This window comes from Colossoma macropomum, unplaced genomic scaffold, assembly GCF_904425465.1.
Source record: "Colossoma macropomum unplaced genomic scaffold, Colossoma_macropomum, whole genome shotgun sequence".
Taxonomy (NCBI): Eukaryota; Metazoa; Chordata; class Actinopteri; order Characiformes; family Serrasalmidae; genus Colossoma; species Colossoma macropomum.
The window spans coordinates 4,105,876-4,126,950 of NW_023494791.1; the positions used below are offsets into that span (position 1 = coordinate 4,105,876).

General features: G+C 39.6%; 1 protein-coding gene across 1 annotated transcript; it reads left to right on the top strand.

Annotated features, from left to right (window-relative positions):
- The first annotated feature begins 171 nt into the window (after positions 1-171).
- On the top strand, positions 172-20,875 carry gfral (GDNF family receptor alpha like). Its single transcript, XM_036573543.1, has 6 exons — positions 172-298; positions 13,404-13,535; positions 15,728-15,880; positions 17,949-18,273; positions 19,432-19,485; positions 20,557-20,875. Exons 1-6 carry the CDS (start codon positions 172-174, stop codon positions 20,873-20,875), a joined length of 1,110 nt encoding a protein of 369 aa, XP_036429436.1.
- The last annotated feature ends 200 nt before the right edge of the window (positions 20,876-21,075 follow it).

Here is a 21,075-nt window from a genome sequence, read left to right on the forward strand (position 1 = left end):
TATAGGCCAGGAACCCCACTCTGGGGTCCTGCTGCCCACCTAGAGCTCAGATACTCAGCCGCAGTTCACACTGTTTTGCGCTTTAATGTTGCTAATAAAACTGTTATGAAACGCCACAGTATCTTCACCCGTTCACTGCGGGACAGATAAAAGCCTCTGAGCCGTGACGTCATGACTCGTCGGGGCGGTGTTGGTAGGAGCGGATACGCGGAGCTGTCCACTCTCACAGGTGCTGACTGCGCGAGCGCTGGAGACTGGGCACGCGCGATGAGGGCCATGAAAGCGGCGGCAGTAATCGGTGAGTACTGACTGCAGGTAGCAGCGGACTTATGCGGTCACTTGTGATTTTATTTTATTTTATTTTATTTTTCCCGTCGCTGGAAAGAGTTGGCCGCGCTGCCTTTAAAGTTCAGAGAGAGAGAGAGAGAGAGAGACTCTGAGGCTTGTTTTAAGCCTATTAGAAGCTTTTATACAACTAAGCCTTTAGTAATAAATACTTACAGACTTATAAAATAGTATCATTAATCACATTTAGGAGAATCACTTTTTGCAGTGTTTTTTTTTAGCTGTTTTTTTACTTTTATTACTTAATCATTAAATAATCTTTCCATTAAAGGGAAACAGGCCACTAATTTAGTCACTATACACTTGGTTCTTGAAGGGTTCTTTAGTAAAGAAAATGTTCCTATATAGAACTATGAACACTCAAAGAACCCTTTGTACAATTAAAGGGTTCTTTGCATGGCGAAATGTGCTACACATGGTTCAATATAGAACCTTTTTTAAAATAACACTCTTTAAACAGATGGTTCTTAAAGGGTTCTTTAGTAAAGAGTGGTTTTATTTAGAACTAGAGTTCTATGTACGCCTTTTCATGCTTAAAGGGTTCTTTGCATGGTGAAATGGTTCTTCAGAGAATGTGCTGTAGATGGTTCTATATAGAAGCTTTTTGAAAGGGTTCTATATAGCACCAAAAAGGGATTTTCTACTACGGTGTCAAGCTTAACAATAAGCGTGGGTTCTTTGGCTGTTCATGATTCTATACAGAACCATTTTCTTTAGTTAAACCCCTGAAGAACCATCTTTTTTCAGGAGTGTATGTGTGTTGTAAACATGTTTACTCACATCCTACAGTGGTGCAGTGTTAGTCTTTACAGTGAGATTCACTGTATGGTGCATCTTGAAGGTAGAAGGAACTTTTAAGAAGCTACAACTGTTTTAAGTCGGACTGTTGGGGGACAAGTTGTTCTTTCCTTGCTAGCTGGCCAATACAAAAGTAAGGCAGACAGCTAAACCTACTGCGAGGAAAGTGAACGTGCAAAGTACTCTGCAAAAAGTGCTTTTGTACAAGACTTTAGATGATTGCGCAGTTGGACCCAAAGTATTGATATAAGTTTTAACCTAATATATAGAAATTGTAAACTTTTGAACATGGAAAAGCACAATTTCTATGAAACGTCAATTTATTAATCCTAAAAAGGCAAATGATGATAATTTGTCCCAAGACTAGCTTAACTGTGTATCCTGCCTTCCTCCCAATGACAGCTGGGATAGGCTCCAGCACCCCACCGTGACCCAGAAGGATAAGCGGTTTAGATGATGTATGTATGTATGTATGTATGTATGTATGTATGTATGTATGTATGTATGTATGTATGTATGGTTTAACTGTTTGAAATCATCATTACAATGTATAACAAGGCTGAAAGGCTAAAAAACCCACTTATTGAGTTTTTTGGTAAATAAAGGCAGAATCCATGTTTTATTTATGATTTTGTTTTGATGACTGCGGTCAGAGTTATACTAAGGTTAGCCTGGTTGTATTTATTAGCTTATAGATCAGTAGCTAGCAGTCAGGACTGGGTGATACCACCGGGATTTCCAATGGTTGTGTGGTGTATTTGCACAATGCATGCTGGGTGTTTTCATAAGAGAACACTGAATGAAAACATGAATATTATCAAACAGATGAGGCTAAGGAGTATACGGCTGAGCTGAATAATGAATAACATGACAAAATTAAAGTATACAGTTTCTGCCAAAATAGCTCTATAAAGTGAAATTCTCATTATAGGACAGATTATTTTGTTTTAAGCAATATGCTTGAGATAAGCAAATGCACCCACCAGCAGAGGATCATTTGGTGCAGTAAGATAGAAGTAAAAGAATGAGATTACTTTTTTCCCAACACTGCCGCTATCTATGCTAGCTTTAATCCTAGCATTATATGTGGTCTGTTGAGTCTGTGCAGCGCTCGATTCTGACTGAAGGGAGAAAAAAAAACTAAATTTAGCTTTGGAAGTGTAGCAACAAACTTTTCGCTTTCCACTCAATTTTCTCAAAGTTTCTCCTTAGTGATTTTTGTATAACTTCATTAGATCTACCAGTTTGACCACCTTGGAATTTGTGTTGTACAACACCATTTCCAAAAATGTTGGGAAGCTGTGCAGAATGTAAATAAAAACAGAATGCAATGATGTGCAAATGATGTAAACCATATTTTTAAATGAAAATACTACAAAGACAACATATCAATTGTTAAAACTGAAACATTTTGTTTTTTGAAAAATATTTGCTCATTTTGAATTTGATGCCAGCAACACATTCCAAAAAAGTTGGGACGGGGGCCTGTTTACCACTGTGTTTCATCACCTCTTCTTTTAACAGCACTCTGTAAGCGTTTGGGAACTGAGGAGACACTGCTGTAGTTTAGAAAGTGAAATGTTTTATTGTTCTTGTTTGATATAGAATTTCAGCTGCTCATCAGTTCGGGGTCTCCTTTGTCGTATTTTTCATTTTATAATGTGGCAGCTGTTTCAGGGGGTGACAGATCTGGACTGCAGGCCGGCCAGTTTAGCACCCAGATTCTTTTAATATGGAGCAATGCTGTTGTAATTCATGCAGAATGTGGTTTGACATTGTCTTGCTGAAATAATCAAGGCCTTCCCTGAAAAAGACGTCATCTGGATGGCAGCATATGTTGCCAAAACTTGTATATATCGTTCAGCATTAATGGTGCCTTCACAGATGTGCACATCACCCATGCCATGTGCACTAATGCCCCCCTATACCATCATGAATACTGGCTTTTGAGCTGTGCACTTATAAAAAGCTGAGTGGTCTTTAGCCTGGAGGGCACAGTGTCCATGATTTCCAGAAAAAATTTCAAATGTTGATTTGTCCGACCACAGGACACTTCCACTTCACCTCAGTCCATTTTAAATTGACTCAGACCCAGAGAAGGTGGCAGCATTTCTGGATCCTGTTTATATATGGTTTCTCCTTTGTGTTTTAGAGTTTAAACTTCCATTTGTGGACGCAGCAACAAACTGTTTTCACAGACAGTGGTTTTCAGAAGTGTTTCTGAGCCCATGCAGTGATTTCCACTACAGAATCATATCTGTTTTTAATGCCATCCGAGAGCCCAAAGATCACGGCCAGCAAATACTGTTTTTTGGCCTTGTCCCTTACATACAGAGATTTCTACAGACTCGCTGAATCTTTTAATGTTATATGTACCGTAGATGATGAAAAGCAAAAGTTCTTTGCTTTTTTATGTTGAGACACATTATTCTTGAATTGTTGCACTATTTGTGCAGTCTCTCACAGAGTGGTGAACCCCTCCTCATCTTTACTTCTGAAAGACTCCGCCTCTCTGGGATGATCTTTTTATACCCCATCATGTTACTGACCTGTTGCCAATCAACCACCAGGTGTTTTTTTTAGCATTACACAACTTTACCAGCCTTTTGTTGCACCTGTCCAAACTTTTTTGGAATGTGTTGTTGGCATCAAATTCAACATGGGCATTTTTCAAAAAACAATAATTTCTCAGTTTCATCATTTGATTGTTGTCTTTATACAATTTTCAATTAAATATAGGGTTTAAATGATTTGCACATCATTGCATTTTGTTTTTATTTACATTTTTCACAGCATCCCAACTTTTTTGGAAATGGGGTTGTATAACACCTGCCTGCTACTGACCCTCCTGATGATACTGCTGCATTTTTAATCATAAACATTGCCTCTCCTGCTTTTTCTCCTTTTCCATATCTTATAACGATGGTCAAACCTTATCCTGCTGTTATTGTTTGCTATCCAGTGTTGACCAGAGGAGGATGGGTTCCCCTTTTGAGTCTTGGTTCATCTCAAGGTTTCTTCCTCTTGTTCTTAGGGAGTTTTTCCTTGCCACTGTTGCTACTGGCGACGCTCATGTGGACTCAGACCCTGATTTTTCTGTAAAGCTGCTTTGTGACAACACCTGTTGTAAAAAGTGCTATATAAATAAACTTCGACTTGACTCTCAACACCCAGAAATTCACACTGAAGAACTTCCTCTCCACAGTGTAGATTATCACTGTATTGTCTTTTCCATACCAGTCCGTCCTCATGCTGTTGTATCATGACATAACAACATTATCCATTATAACCATGACGGAGGGCTGCGTTGAAATGACTGAAAATAATTGCTACAGGTGCACATAACAGCGATTTTTTTGATTATTTACATATTTTGGAATAGGTTATTTAATGTCTATTCATATAATATATCAAATTTCTATTTTCCTGAGGCCCTTGGCGCATGGGGGTCCTAGAAAGCTGCCTACCTAGTGCAAAGACCATCCCTGGTTTATTACTATATACAGTGCTGGAGTGAGACCTGTTTTCATACTAGGAGTTATGACTGCCATCGTGCAACATAGCCTAACATTTTCGAAAAATTGCAATTTGTCAAGCAAGCTTTTATCTTAAATGTGACAAACATGACTATGTTAAAAATTAATCCTTCTGGGTCACGGTGGGGTGCTGGGGCCTATCCCAGCTGTCATTGGGCGGAAGGCAGGATACACCCTGGACAGGTCGCCAGTTCATCACAGGGCAGACAGACAGACATACACATTCTCTCACACTCACTCGCACCTAGGGGCAATTCAGCATGTCCAATCAGGCTGACTGCATGTTTTTGGACTGTGGGAGGAAACCGGAGTACCCGGCAGAAACCCACGCAGACCCGGGGAGAACAGGCAAACTCCACACAGAGAGGACCGCGGTCACCCGGCCAGGGAATCGAACCCAGGCCCTTCTTGCTGTGAGGCGACAGCGCTACCCACTGCGCCACCGTGCCGCCCGCTAAAAATTAATGATTAAGTAAATTAAGTTTAGCGTTTTCTATGGCCCACCTGCTCGGATATGTCCTCATCCTCCTTAAGTAGCTTCTTTATTCTTGTCTTGTGTGTGTTTTTTTTTTTTTGCAGTTCCTGACGCTGTTTTCCATCTTAACGTGATTCAGGAATGAAAACGGCTACATCGGTAATGCAAAAAAGTAATGAACACTGTCGCGCAGTTACATGCTGGAGCCTGTACAGGCGTCGGAATGTAACTTCTACGTAATTTAAAGTGGCACAGCAACTGAGAATAAGGAGTTAACTTCAGCTTCCTCTAATCTTTTTTTCTCCAGTTGCGAGACTCAGTTACAGTCAGCAAAGCGGTGAGGTGAGAGCTGCTTCTTTAACCCCTAAATCATTGCAGATGTACACTTGGATGTAACATTAAGTTTGTCTGAGCATTCTTGTGCTTATATGCATGAGTTTATACGTTAGCTCACAGTAACCAGCCCACCAGGAATTCTCCCAACTCTCCCAATTACCCACTCCAGCATTTACTAGATATAATCTGTCATAACTCATAACAGTGTGTAGCATCTCTCATGACATGTTTATGGCCAAATAATGTCAACATTGTGTAGTGAGCTCCAAGCAAAGTCTCACCAAAACCGTTGTTATTAGAGCCTGAAGCATTGTGGTTAAAGTGAAGCTTATCTGTGAATGCTAGCATCTCATACTCAGGCTATCTTGGTGCTGCACAGTCAGCACATGTCACTGGAGCTCTGCTGATAAAGTTATGAAAAACAGTCCCAGTAAAAGTTCCATCTCCTTTTTCTCCACTCACTTTGGCACCGAATGAAGAGCTGATTGCTGCACAAGGTGTTGCTCCCACTCAGTGCTGAACATCTGCCTGAGCTAATAGCTTTGGGAATGGCCTTTTTCTACTGAGGGTTGTTGCGTCTTCCAGACAGCAGTAGGATAATGGAAGCAAATAAGCGCTGACTTGTTGCTGGCTAAATATGATCATCATTCTCTTATGTCTGCTGCTGCTTTTTCTATCTTCACTGCCCTGGGGGATAAAATGAGCTTTAGACCTTCTCTTTTCCACAAAACCGGGAAAATATCTACCCCTTCAGAGGACTTACATTGTGCGCATCTTCATTTTCAAACAATATACATATAAAAATGTCTTGAATCTTTACTTTTTTTTTTTCTTTAGTTTTAATTTTGAATCAAATGGACTTTGTACAAAACTAGCTTAGGGTGGCATCTTTCGTCTGTGTGACTCGAGGTGCACTACAGCTCAGTTTGACATCCTACAGCCAGAAGAAAGACGCTCAGATTCATTTCAGTATCAGCAGATATAATCAGACAGACGTTTAGATTTAGCTGATGTTTCTAACTGATGTATTTATTGAAGAGCAGAACGTTAAGGTGACGTTGGGTTACTGCACTAAAATCTGCATTTTATTCATTTTCCTGCATTTGTAACCCTTTACAGAAATGTTATATTTCTCTAATACTAATTTAGATTTTGTATGTTTCTACATTTTATAAATGTTTATGTATTGGCATCTGCAGAAAAATCAGGATCAGGGCTGCAACTATCAGATATTTTAATTTACTAAAATTCTATTGAAGAATATTAAGTTGAATAGTCAACTATTCTATGAAGAAAAGTTCAAGATGTGTTACTTTAATGACAGTATTTTTTTATTCAATCGTTTATTATTATTATTATTATACATACATACATACATACATACATACATACATCATCTTAACCGCTTATCCTTCTGGGTCACGGTGGGGTGCTGGAGCCTATCCCAGCTGTCATTGGACGGAAGGCAGGATACTCCCTGGACAGGTCGCCAGTCCATCGCAGGGCGGACAGACGCACATTCACACCTATGGGCAATTTAATGTGTCCAATTAGCTTAACTGCATGTTTTTGGACTGTGGGAGGAAACCGGAGTACCCGGAGGAAACCCACGCAGACACGGGGAGAACAGGCAAACTCCACACAGAGATGACCCTGGTCGCCCGGCTGGGAATTGAACCCAGGCCATTCTCGCTGTGAGGCAACAGCGCTAACCCCTGCGTAGTAGTAGTAGTAGTAGTAGTAGTAGTAGTAGTAGTAGTAGTAGTAGTAGTAGTAGTAAAAAATTGGGAATCTATTTTTTATTATCTATATACTTTCTAATAAAACTTGAAATACTACAAAGCAAAAACATCAAGATAATTAATCATCACAGCAAGTAGCACACCAAACTAATCCGGGTGGACCTGGCAGTGTTGACCAAGCTGCTGACACTGTTGTCAGTGGTCAGCCATGCAGGAGAGCACCACTGGTCATTTCTGAGTGAGGAGTGACTATGTTTTAGACTAAATAGACACTCTTCATGTTTTTAAGCCCCTCAGAAACCACTTTATATTAGAGTGTGAACTAAAGTCAGCTGGATAGATTTATTACCCCAGGTATTAGCACTGGCTTTTGTTGCTGACAGTGTCTGACCTCAGGGGTAGTTTGGGCTCTAACCTAATTGTATTAGCTAGGGTACATTTTCTGAGCAGACAACAACTTACTTTTGTAAGTCGCTCTGCATAACAGCATCTGCTAAGTGCAAGCAAAGTTTATTTATATAGCGCTTTTTACAACAGGTGTTGTCACAAAGCAGCTTTACAGAAAGGAAAAAAAAAATCAGCATTACAGAAAGAAAATCTGGGTCCGAGCCCCCATGAGCGTCGCCAGTGGCGATAGTGGCAAGGAAAAACTCCCGAGAAGGAGGAAGAAACCTTGAGAGGAACCAGGACTCAGAAGGGGAACCCATCCTCCTCTGGTCGACACCGGATAGCAAACAGCTTTAGTAGAGGTATTATAGTACAAATCTGGAAAAACAGGTGGGGCAATGGTTAATTAGATTAGTTTATGATTATGCAGCAGCAGCAGCAGCATCTGAGGGTGAGGATTGCACAGCGTTGTACAGCATGAAGCTCAATGGTGGAGAAGAGGCAACAGCATCAGACGCACAGGATGGGCAGCTGTTCAACTCGGCAAAGGAAACACACAGAGTCAGTTCTGTAAAGAGTGACTGATCACAGATTACAGTGTAACAGAGCAGCAGAGACTCCGTCAGGTCTAGATCTGACAGGAAAAACTAATTACCAAAGACTTGACTATACAAGTAAGTTTTTAGCCTAGACTTAAACACTCAGGCTGTGTCTGAGTCCCGAACATTAACAGGAAGACTATTCCAAAGCCGGGGGGCTTTGTATGAGAAAGCTCTCCCCCCTGACGTAACTTTATTAATTCTGGGTACTAATAGTAAGCCAGCACCTTGTGATCTAAGTAGGCGTGATGGTTCATAGTGAGAGAGAAGTTCACTCAGGTACTGAGGGGCCGTTTAGAGCTTTATAAGTCAGCAAGAGAATTTTATAATCAATGTGAAATTTAACTGGTAACCAGTGTAAGGTTGATTTAAAACTGGGCTGATATGGTCAAACTTTCTGTTTCTTGTAAGAACTCTGGCTGCAGCGTTCTGGACTAGCTGAAGCTTGTTAAGGCTTTTGCTGGGACGTCCAGCCAGCAGGACATTACAGTAATCCAGCCTTGAAGTAATAAATGCATGAACTAACTTTTCTGCATCCTGTAGAGAGAATGCATTTCTCAATTTAGCAATATTGCGGAGATGCAGGAAGGCTGTTCTAGTAATGTTAGTTATATGTGTGTCGAAGGACAGATCAGCATCTATAATGACACCAAGGCTTTTTACAGAGGAGCTGGATGCAGCTGAGAAATTGTTTAAGTGTAAAATTAGACAGTCTGTTTCTAGCTGCTTTAGGGCCAAGAAGCAGAACCTCTGTTTTATCTGAGTTAAGTAGCAAAAAATTACTTGACATCCAGTCTTTTGTGTCTTTTATACAGTCCTCAATCTTGCTAAGTTTGATTTTATCGTCCAGTTTGCTTAATATATATAACTGAGTGTCATCGGCATAGCAGTGGAAATTTATGCCGTGTTTACTGATAATGGTGCCCAGTGGTAGCATATATATTGTGAAATAATATAGGTCCTAAAACAGAGCCTTGTGGAACACCATACTTTACTTTTGTGAGGGCAGATGATTCAGTTTGAGAGTGAGAGTGTCACTACCTGATCTACGCCCCCTGCCTAAATTGCACAGCAATACGCACCAATGTCACATATGCATAGAGAACATTGGGCCTCATTCTGCAATATCTAAGTTTTTTTTAAACGTGTTCTTGAGAAAGATCCTAAGAAAAAGTCTACGTCAGATTTATGACGTGTTCTTAAAGCGCAGAACTGTTCTCACCTTTGTGCTCTTGAGTGTGTGTAGATTCTGTTATTACCTAAGAACAAATCTCAAATAAGAAAACATTGGTAAATGTCAATCTTTTTTATAAAAACTGTGTAAGTGGGTTTTAAGAAGAAATTTCATCTTAAGAACGGTGGCTGGATGAGGCCTATTACTTTTATCGGCACCACCTATCAAGAAAATGAGCCAATCAGCTTGCTGGTAAAGCCTCCTGTGGAAAAAGTCCCCTTCATTGCACGTCTAACCGGTATATGTTGATACCACAACCACAGACGGACAAAAACACAGCATTGTGTTGTCATTGTGAGGATTTTATTCTGATGCCAGAAATAATACAGCCTTTTAGTATTGATTTAGTGAACCGCTGCTTCCTGTCCTCACCTCCTCGTATGAGACAAAAGTCAAAGGGGTGACATATGGCTTATAGCAAAAATAATACATAATTATTATAATTCAAAAACAACAGCTGATTTAAGGAAATAATTACTTAGCTTTGTCTGTGTGACAGTGTCTGACCTCAGGGGTAGGTTGGGCTCTAACCTCGCTCTGGATAACAGCACCTGCTAAATGCCGTAAATATAAGTGCTTCCTGTCCTCACCTCCTCGTATGAGATAAAAATCAAAGGGGTGACATATGGCTTATAGCAAAGGTAATATAATTGTTATAATTCAAAAACAACAGCTGTTTTACAGACAGATACAATAATGATGTCACTCTGCTGCGCTCTGCTGTGTTAGCATAACAGTAGTGCTATAATAGAGGATGTTTCAGGCTTTAATAGCATCACACATGAAATGATGCAAACCTGATAAACCTTTTTTAATATTGGTTAACGATCCCTGCTTCTTCTCTCCTCTCCTTACCTCATATGAAAGGAATATAAAGGAATAAGCGTAGCTGACTAGTACACTGTGTGGATTATGCTGTATGATATTAGCAATATGTGCATGAGTATAATTCACCATCAGTGAAATATGATACAGCACAAAAGCTGAAAATGAAACCAGGAACATTTTATATATGGACAGCATGGTGGCACAGCCCTGTGGCCTCACAGCAAGGGGGGCCAGGGTTCGATTCCCCAGCCGGGCAACCAGGGTCCTTTCTGAGTGGAGTTTGCATGTTTTCCCTGTGTCTGTGTGGGTTTCCTCCCACAGTCCAAAGACATAGTCAGGCCAACTGGACATGCTAAATTGTCCCCAGGTGTGAATGTGTGTGAATGTATATGTCTGTGTGTCTCCCCTGTGGTGGACTGGTGACCTGTTCATATCCGTGCCTTCCGCCCAATGAGTGCTGAGATAGGCTCCAGCTCCCACTGTGACCGAGGAGGATAAGCGGCTATGTATGAATGAATGAATGAATGTATGTGTACGTATTTACATATAAAGCAAAGTGATTTTTCATGCACTGAAAATCTAGGATTAATAGGATTAATAAAGATTGAATGTGAGGCACAATCTGATACCTACCTCCTCATATGTGACACAAGTCAGAAGGGAGGAAGCAGGGGAAGGGAGAAGAGGGTGTCCCAACATAAACTGCACCAATACAGATTATATTATGGAGAATAATTGCACAAAATTATAACACTAGCATATTACTGTTGTCTTGTATCTCCAAAATGATAACTTTACAGGAAAAGGAAAAAACCTTCTTTACTTTTAATGTAAGTCAATGGAACCAGATGTTTTTCCAAGTCATTTTGGGTCATTTCTTTTGGTCCATTTATCATGAAATTTAAAAACAATGTAAAGGACCACAGGTATTTTCAAAATATGTCAAAAACTGAAAAACAAAAATGGAGATCTGAGGTTTTGTCCCGACAGCAGTGATATGTTGACTTTTAACTCTAGTAACCAAAACAAGTTGTGCATTATTTGAGCCAAACGCCACAAACTATTTATGCTGGTTTTGTCAGATTTTAGCAGTGATTTCAAATATGCTTCTGAAACATTAACTTTTATTTTTGGTTTTATGGGTCTCCCCCCATTCAAAGAGAGAGAAGCCTGGTCTTAGATGAGTGCATATGACTGCCTGGCAGACAAGTAGATAGGCTTTCCTATAAGGACTTTGGTCATATTCACCAACAGTGATTGTGTGTTTTTTGCACTCAGCCCTGCTTGTTTGGTGAGATATCCTAATTGTTTATCCATGAAGACACAGCTTTAATGTGTGATTATCCGCCTGAGTGGTTATGCTTTATGCAAGAGAGCGTTCTCAGTCTGTATGGGCACTACAATAACAACATGAACAAAGCTGGGCCAAATATAGGCTCAGTATCAAATGGCCACCCACTCCCTATGTAACACACTACGTAGGTCATTACGTAACAGCTTCCATGCACAAACGGTGCATTATGTATATAAGGATAGACATTTATATTCAGTCAAAGCTGCACAACATCCAGTCTAACACTGAGTGCACTGTTTGGTGTAGAGGCCATGGTTTTATGACTTATGCAGTGCACTAGGGAGATGAGGAGACATCTGAGATTCAGACATGCTCTCCTGCTAAGCCCAAATGACAGTAACAGGTTTCTGTCCATCTCTCTTGGCTGCCTGGGCTCTGACCGTCTTTTCACTCATAGAAAGACAGAAACTTATAGCCAAGTAGCTTTAAACTATCATTCTTCTTTAGTGAATAAAATGTTTAAGTGGAACCATGAACTCTCAAAGAACCTTTGCATGATTGTTTTTTTTTCCTTCATGAAAGTTCTTCATAATGTGCTGTAGATGGTTCTGTATGAGACCCTTTCTGAAAATGGCTCTATATAGCACCAAAAAGGGTTCTTCTATTGCTATTCTCCTAAACATGGTTCTTCAAGGGTTCTTTGCTGAGGAAACCGAAGATTCTTTGCTTAAAGAATCCTTTGCATGGGTAAAGGGTTCTCTGCATTAAGAGTTCTTTAGAATGTGCTGTGATTTTTGAAAGGGACTCTATATAGCACCCAAAAGGGTTCGTCTGTTGTTACAATGTCAAGCTTATAACAATGTAGAACCCCTTTTCAAAAAGGTTTTATATAGAACCATATACAGCACATTCTCCATCAATCTGATGCAAAGAACACATAAATCATGCAAAGTGTTCTTTTGAGTGTTCATGGTTCTATATAGAACCATTTTCTTTACTAAAGAACACTTGAACGATCTTTTTTAAAAGTGTAGGAAAGAGAATAAGACTACTTATATATTGATTTCAGTGTTAAACACTGCTTTAATTTTTAAAGTGATTTTCAATTTGATTTTTAATTTTTGGGCCTCTTTCACCCACTTACTGAAGATTCTGACGTTCACCATTTTCTTATTTGGGATTTGTTCTTAGGTAAGAACAGAATCTACACACACTCTTTGGGTTTATTAAGCTGAAGAGGATTGTGTGACACATTTTTACTATAAAGGGATTTTACTGGGGATTTCCCTTAAAGGACAATTCCACCATTTTTTTCAAATTTTCCATACAATTTAATTATTCAAATCTAAACAAACTGAAAAACAAATTTAAACAATGCAATTATAGCCATTTTATTTACTATCCATAATCTCCAGTGGACCTACATGTGTCTCCTGCAATGTTGACAATGCAAAAATAGTTAAACTCAGATTTTCTTTGGGGACAATTTTGCCTTTCAACACTCATGTATCAGTCCACCATGTATGGATTTTAAAAAGTACATTTTAAGTCAACCATAATTGCAAAACAGTGTCTCAGACATCAGGCAGTGAATTCATTTCATGTAGTAACTTTCTGTGAGGGAGCTTTTAGAGGTGGACGTCTGGTTCCTATCACCACCACTGTGAACAATTCACAACCACTTAATTAGGCAGAAATTTTTAAATATTGGTGGAGTTCCCCTTGAGGTCATGAAAGTCAGTTCCACAGGAACCTCTTAAGATGCAGAAACACTGGGAAATATTTCTGTGTGATTAAGACTGTGGTGATTGCTGTTCCCTCTTTTTCAGTGATATGTCTGGCCTGGCGGTCAGTTTGCAGCAGGATATCTTCAGGCTGTTTGTCAGTGATGAGGCCATGTATTTCTCCAGACCTCTGCGCAAGTGAGCAGAACCTTCTGAGAAAGATCTGTGATTCTGAAGGTACAGGCTTGTTTTTGTTACATACTGTGCTCGTTTGGGTTCACAGGGGTGTTCCTCTCATTTCTAGACCAGTCCAATCATATCAAGTGATCATACATTAGTTGCAATAACATGTTCAAATGTCTCTGTGCAATATGAAAACTCAATTTGAGAGCGATAGCCCACAGCGCATTCTTAGTAAACCATTGGCCTTTCTTACCTTGTCATTCAGGTTGGAGTAGATTCAGTTATTTTTTTGTTGCTGTATCATCATTTGAAATGATGACATTGCCAGTACTTCATGTTGGAAAGAAGAGAGGAACAAAAAATGTGAAAGGATGGTGTCCCTGCTAGGATCTCACAGTCAAATCAGCATTTTTGAAAAATCACTGTGTTAGTGGATCAAATGAGAAGAAAATAAAGACAGTATATTTTTTATCATCCAGCATTTTTATGTTGATCAAAATTAGATAAATTCCATATATAACTACATACTGTACTGTGCAAAAGTCAGAAACTACCCTCTATTTAACTTCCAGTCAAAACAGCCATTAAGTCCAAGTTATTCATTTTTCAGGAGATCTCATCACAGGATATTAGATAAGAGAAAATGGGGCTCCTAACAACCACCTGGAAGACCTGGTAGACACCAAAACTGCCCCCGTCAGATAAACAGCACTTAAAGCTTTCATCTCTGAGAGAGAGGAGAAAATCAAGCTGCTTCAGATCTGGAAACATCCTCAGGTGTTTCTGTCCATCCTTCCACTGTGAGAAGACGACTCAGCGCTGTGGGTCTGAAAGGATGTGTAGCTGATCAAGAAGAGCCTCACTGAGAAAAGGAGACGGACACATCAAACAAAGAAGCTGAACGATGGACTGACCACCCCAGAGTCCAGACCTCAACATCACTGAATGTGTTTGATTACTTCAGAAAATGATCAACCAGCTTCTCAGACTGAACTTTGGAGGTGTGTCTGCAGATTCTTTGAAAGACTGAAAGTGAGTCTCCTGAAAAGAATGGAAGCTGGAATAAAGGGAAAGAGTCACCATTAAATACTGAAAATGTGAAATTAAATTTAGTTAAATTAATGTTTTCTGTGTTTTTCTGAAGCTGAAAAAGAAATAACTTTTACTTAATGGCCGTTTTTGATTGAAAATGAAGTAAATGAAGGGTGACTGACTCTTGCACAGTACAGTATAACACAGCACTTAGTAAGTAATCTGATGGAAGTTATGATCCAGAAAGCTCTACACACTTAATGATGGTTTTCAAGTTCTATACAGAACCCCGAACACTCAAAAGAACCCTTTGCTGGATTACAGGGTTTTCTGAATCATGAAATAGTTCTGCAGATTGATGGAGAATATGCTGTAGGTGGCACTATACAGAACCTTTTTGCAAACGATTCTATACAGCACAAAAAAGGGTTCTTCTATGGTTAGAAGCCCAAAATCGTTGCAATAGAAGAATCCTTTTTGGTTCTATATAGAACTCTAAAGGTGCTAAAAAAGCCTTCTTTGAAGTGATGTCGTCATAACCACTGTTAGATCCTTAAAGAGCTGTTCAGTATCCCTTTTTGGTGCTATATAGAACTATACATAACACCTTCCCCATCAGTCTGGAGCACCATTGCACCATGCAAAGAACCATGTAAGCATGAAATGGTTCTATGTAGAACCATTGCACTTACTATAGATCCCTTGAAGAAACATATTTTTAAGAGTGTAGTGAAGGGGTTCTTCAGATTGATGGAAAATGTTTATATGGGTTCTTTTATTGTTATGATTGTATACAAGCTTGTATCCAATAGACAAACTCTTTTTGGTGCTCTATAGAACCCTTTTCAAAAAGGTTCTATAAAAAACATATACAGCACATTCTCCATCAATCTGAAGCATTCACAGTGTAAAGAACCTTTAAGTCATGCAAAGGGTTCTTTGAGTGTTCATGGTTTGATATAGAACCATCGTCTTTACCAAAGAACCCTTAAAGAACCGTCTTTTTTAAGTGTGATGCCTCAAAAGAGATTGATGGGTCTCAGACTGCAGAGGGAGAAGAACATACATAATTAAAGGTTTTCCTTAGAACTGTACATCAAAGCGAAGACCAGTTCAGGCCTGTATTGTTCAGAGTGTGTTTCAGATACTCTGTGTGGATCAGGACTGAAGGTCCAGCAGTAAAACCTGCTTTTCTGCTTTCCTCTTGTCGTCAGACGGCAGGTGTGAACTGCAGGGCTCTGAGCGCTGTAATGTGACCATCCTGACCATATTAGGCCACTCGCCTTCGTGGAGAGAGTGCGTGTGTGCTGATGAGGACTCGTGCAGCGCTCTACAGCTGCTGGCTTCACACTGCCTTTCACATTTGGGTACAGTACGCAGTAAATGGTGTTTCTAACAGAACCAGAATCACTTTGTTTCTCCTAGTGGGCTACATGAGTTGTCTTGTTGAGTGCATTTAAAAATAACTGAACTTAAATCAGTGATTTTTCCAGCAGGTGATGAGGCTTTACGTGCACCTGACAAGTTCAGTGTGGCAGCCCAACAGGAGAGCAGCCAGATCAGTGGTGTGTGTCATCAATTACTTCATTACATGTTTGGAATCACCATTCAAAAGCTTTGACTGAGTTTTTTTTTTAGTAGTATGAAATAATAGATGTATAAAATGAGTAGATTTATGTATAAAATCGGACAGTCTGCTCCTAATATGTTGATCCTGTGCGACTTCACAGCTTTCAAGTAAACAGTAGGAAGTTATCTGTAAAAAAAATAATAATAATAAATTAGCTTTTGAAATATCGGATCGGTATCGCTTCGGCTGATACACGAGATTTAAACATCGATATTGGTATCAGAAAAGAAAATCGTGCCATCCCTAAACACACTAGATCACATTTGCTGTGTATATACTGCAAAATTAAGATTTTTTTAGGTGCAGAAGGCGCTGCAGATGATTGTATAATGACTGCAATATATATGGGATCAAGAATAGTTATAATAAAATTAATATCCTGAAGGCCTCGTATTTCAAGACATCAAATCTCAAAGCATGTAACAAAATATTGTGAATAATTACAGTACAGTATTTGTTATTTAATAACATCTTGATATTTCCAAAATACTCGGAATATTGCATATATAAAATATCTTTTGGTGTCTAATTTATAATATTTAAAACATTTAGATTACAGTACTGTGCAAAATTCATAGATCACACTTTTATTTGTCTATTTCCAGTCAAAATAGCCGTTAAGCAAATAAGCATTTTTCAGCATCAGGAAAATGTAGAAAATATATATCTGGCAGAAAATGACAAAGAAGCCTCAATAAATATAAGATCAATCAGGCTTTTAACGCAATGAACGACATGACAAACAGTTAAAGTCAGAGACCTCCATTCATTTATTAAATTTCCATCGAAACAGTCTTTAAGTTCAAGTAATTCATTTTTCAGTTTCATGATTTTTTTTTTTTTTCCAGTGTTGAGTGAGTCACATTATACCTTTTTATTCCAGCTTCCACTCTTTTCAGGAGACTCACTTTCAGTTCCTCAAAGAATCTGCAGACACACCTCCAAAGTTCAGTCTTAGAAGCTGGTTGATCATTTTCTGAAGTAATCAAGCACATTCAGTGGTGTTGAGGTCTGGACTCTGGGGTGGTCAGTCCATTGTTCAGCTTCTTTGTTTGATGTGTCCGTCTCCTTTTCTCAGTGAGGTTCTTCTTGATCAGCTACACATCCTTTCAGACCCACAGCGCTGAGTCGTCTTCTCACGGTGGAAGGATGGACAGAAACACCTGTGGATGTTTTCAGATCTGAAGCAGCTTGATTTTCTCCTCTCTCTCAGAGATGAAAGCTTTCAGTGCTGTTTATCTGATGGGGGCAGTTTTGGGGTCTACCAGGCCTTCCAGGTGGTTGTTAGGAGCCCCATTTTCTCTGGAGCTTTTCATCAGTTTTTGAACTCCAGTTTTGGACTTTCTCCTCCCTTTTGCAAGTGAACTATTTTATATTTAATCTTATTAGAAATATCTCTGAAATATCTCTTGTACTTAATGACCTTTTTAATTGGAAATTAGATACATGAAAGGTGGTTTCTGACTTTTGAACAGTACAGTACATTGTTTAAGTTATTGTATATGTATAAAAATAGTAAAAATTTATTATTATGACAAGGGATATCAAACTTTTGAATAGTAGTGTGTTATTACTCTACATACTGTAAAGTATGCCATGTTAAATTGCAGTTTCATAAGCATGTTTGATGTTTTAAAGCATGTCTGATATTTTCCAGCAAATGAACACAAGCAGCTGAAGGCAGAATGGAGATCGAGCAGTCTTTTAGGACACGGTAATATCTGAATCTAAGATTAAAGTGTATGCTAAATATCTACCCAGTGTACCTCTCACCTTATCCTCCCTCAATTCCCCCCCAAACTCAGTGCCTGGTCCGAACTCGTCGTGTCTTCAGGAGATGACTCTCTGCGTTCAGGACAAGATATGCAACAGGCACCTGGTGCCGTTTGTCCAGTCCTGCTCTGATCCTCAGTGCGAGGACAGTCGCTGCAGGCTGGCCACGAGGCGCTTCTTCTCAGGTCTGCCTCAGACTGTGGCCGAGACGCTGGTGTTCTGTGAGTGTGAGCGAGACGACCAGGACTGCCAGGACGTCCAAAACACTCTTTATTCCAGCTCCTGCTCAGGAGGCCATACACTGCCATGGAACTGCTTAGAGATGCTGGACAGCTGCACTGGAGACGAGCTCTGCAGGTTTGGCCGTAATAGATGCGCACCAGTGGTGTCAAAGTTAACCCTTGTGTGGTGTCGATGTGTTTGTGTTTGTTACTCAGTGGTCTGGTGGACCCACCACATTATTGTGTTTTAAATCAATACAGCCATAACAATTGATGTACAAATACCAGATGTTTAAAATATCACAAGTGTCCAGCGTAGGGTTCTCCTTTAGCAGCTGTAGCCAGTCAGCAGCCTGTCCATGTTGTCCACCTTCACACACACACACACACACACACACACACACACACATATATACGAACACATACACACACTCACTTTATTTTTATATGTTCTTCACAGAAAATAAGCAAAGGCCAAGGAATCTGGGGTTGAAATAACAATAAATCACATTTTTTTCTATAGGTAAACATTAAAAATTGTCTCCACAGACCTGAACACCACACAACGGTTAAAGTGATAATAAGGTCGCAACATGATACGTTATTAATGACACTAATTTTTAATGCTCCCCACTTCTATGACCTACTCTCATTCAAATATTGCTTTTACACAGTAAGTTCCTTTACAGCTCGCTTGATAAAATCAAAGTTATTTCCATCTACTGCCTTGGTGAATTTGTTTATCACTGAAGCATGTTGAGTCTGAAGTGTCATTGCATTACATGCAGTTACTGTTGTTCTCACTGGGTGTCGGCGATGGAAACTGCGTTAACTTTATTTTCATGGAAATGTGATTTAATCATGATTCATTGTTTTAATTTGGTTTAACATACATACATATACGCATGTACTACATCATTGTCCAACAAAAATACTGCTGATGTTGAAACAAAACCCTTGTATCTCCATTTTTTTCAGTTTTTGACATGATTTGAAAATGCTAGTTGCCCTTTAGATTCTGTTTAAATTTTATGATAAACAGACTAAAAGAAATGCCCCTCTGAGTTACTTGGAAAAAAGTCTGATTACATTGAGTGCATGTACATGCACTCAGTAATCCGATCATAATCAGATTTCTGTAGATATCTGATTATTCAAGTGGTCATGTAAACACCATACTCCAATCTAGAAATCCGATTAAGAAATCCAATAAAGAGAGCTGGGTTTTAGCTCAGTAATCAGATTTCTCAGCACATGTAAACTCTCTTACTCTGATTTCTTTCGGATTTCTCAGCCTGCGCATGTGCAGAACAGACTGCCGTACCGGAAATAAGAAAGCAGTGTTGCCGTGAGACGCAGCAAAACACTTTTGGAGCGACGACACAATCAACTACATGCTTGATGAAATTAAGGATTTAAATACTCTTCATCTTCTAGATGATGTATGTTCATATTTTCACGTAAAGTGGCACAAACAAAAAAAAGCCGCATCATGAAGTTTGAGTTCACGTTACGTTTATGTCACATCTTCTTCTGTAAGTTTAATGGCTGTGTCTGATCCACTCGCACCAGCGCAACACATGCTTACCCACCACCACCATGTCAGTGTGACTGCAGTGCTGACAATGACCCACCACCCACCACATACCTGCGCTGTGGGGGTCCTGACCATTGAAGAACTACAGATGGACTACAGTCTGTAACTGTAGAACTACAAAGTGCTCCTATGTGGTCAGTGGAGCTGATAAAATGGACAATAAGCGTAGAAACAAGGAGGTGGTTTTAATGTTATGGCTGATCAGTGTATTAATTTTATAGCTGTAACTGAAACATTCATAGACGTTAGTGAATAATAAGTCCCAAAGGAAACTGCAAGAAATAAATAACGAATTACGTAATTAATAATAAATTGTACAGCAATTTAATGTACACTGTTACCACCATTAAACTAGTACAAATAGATGAGAATAAATAAGAAATATAAATGAGAATAAATGAGAAAACAACTAAAAGACACATACAGTACATGGAGCTGCTGTAACAGGCTGCCTCCTGGTGCAGTGCCAGTAATCTGAAGAATTAATGTTCCACACATTAGATATAGACATATTGTTCAATTAGTAATCATATTATGCAGTAACTGCTATGAAACCACTAGGTAAAGTGTGTTACAAGATCGAGGACCATCCACCAGGTGCTTAGACTTTAAAGGGTTAACAGTTAACACCAGTCTTTGCCACACAGCTTTGTTTTATATGCACTTATAGCAGGATTATGCCCATCTGCTCCCTCCATAGAACGTCGGGGAGGGGTAGACGGCACTGTTTACTCGTGCTCATCAATTTCTATAAACGGTTTAAGAGCTGCACTGATGGATGTGAAGAGCTGCTGGTAAAAACGCACTCGCTTGTGTTAACAGGCAGACGTTCGAAGGGTTCCTGTCCAACTGCTTTGGCCAAGAAGGTGCTCCGTTAAGTGGATATTCTACCAGGGACTTGATACACCTCATAGATCTCGACATTTTCCTCAGTGGAGATAAAGAATGCAGGATGGCCTTCGTGGCTACAATGGGGTCTATACTGCAGAGTCCATGCACCTGCCATGGACTGCACCGTGATGATCTTTACAGATGCAATATACTCCAGCAGGCAATACAAAACAGATCCCACTTCAGTAAGTATTTACGCACAGTCACTATTTCACCACTCTCCAGGCCTGGCTGGCCACAGCAGCTCTAAGACACCTGGATCAAGCCATCAGCACTTTTTCAGTCTTTTCATGGCTTACAACAGATGTGTAGGAGCAGGACAAGAGCATTAAACTATGAAATATTACGGTCCTTCTGCAATGAAAGTAATTGTACTGCAGGTCACCAGGGTCGGAAGTTTGAAATCATTGTTTTCAATAAAACAACAGTGCTATACAAACATCAGAGACC

What these genes read in the sequence shown, in the direction of transcription:
- gfral (XM_036573543.1), top strand. Translation starts at nt 172, where the DNA reads ATGACTCGTCGGGGCGGTGTTGGTAGGAGCGGATACGCGGAGCTGTCC. An exon ending in AAAGATCTGTGATTCTGAAG is followed by an intron (nt 13,536 to 15,727) that starts GTACAGGCTTGT and finishes TCTTGTCGTCAG; the next exon opens with ACGGCAGGTGTGAACTGCAG. An exon ending in ACTGGAGACGAGCTCTGCAG is followed by an intron (nt 18,274 to 19,431) that starts GTTTGGCCGTAA and finishes CGGATTTCTCAG; the next exon opens with CCTGCGCATGTGCAGAACAG.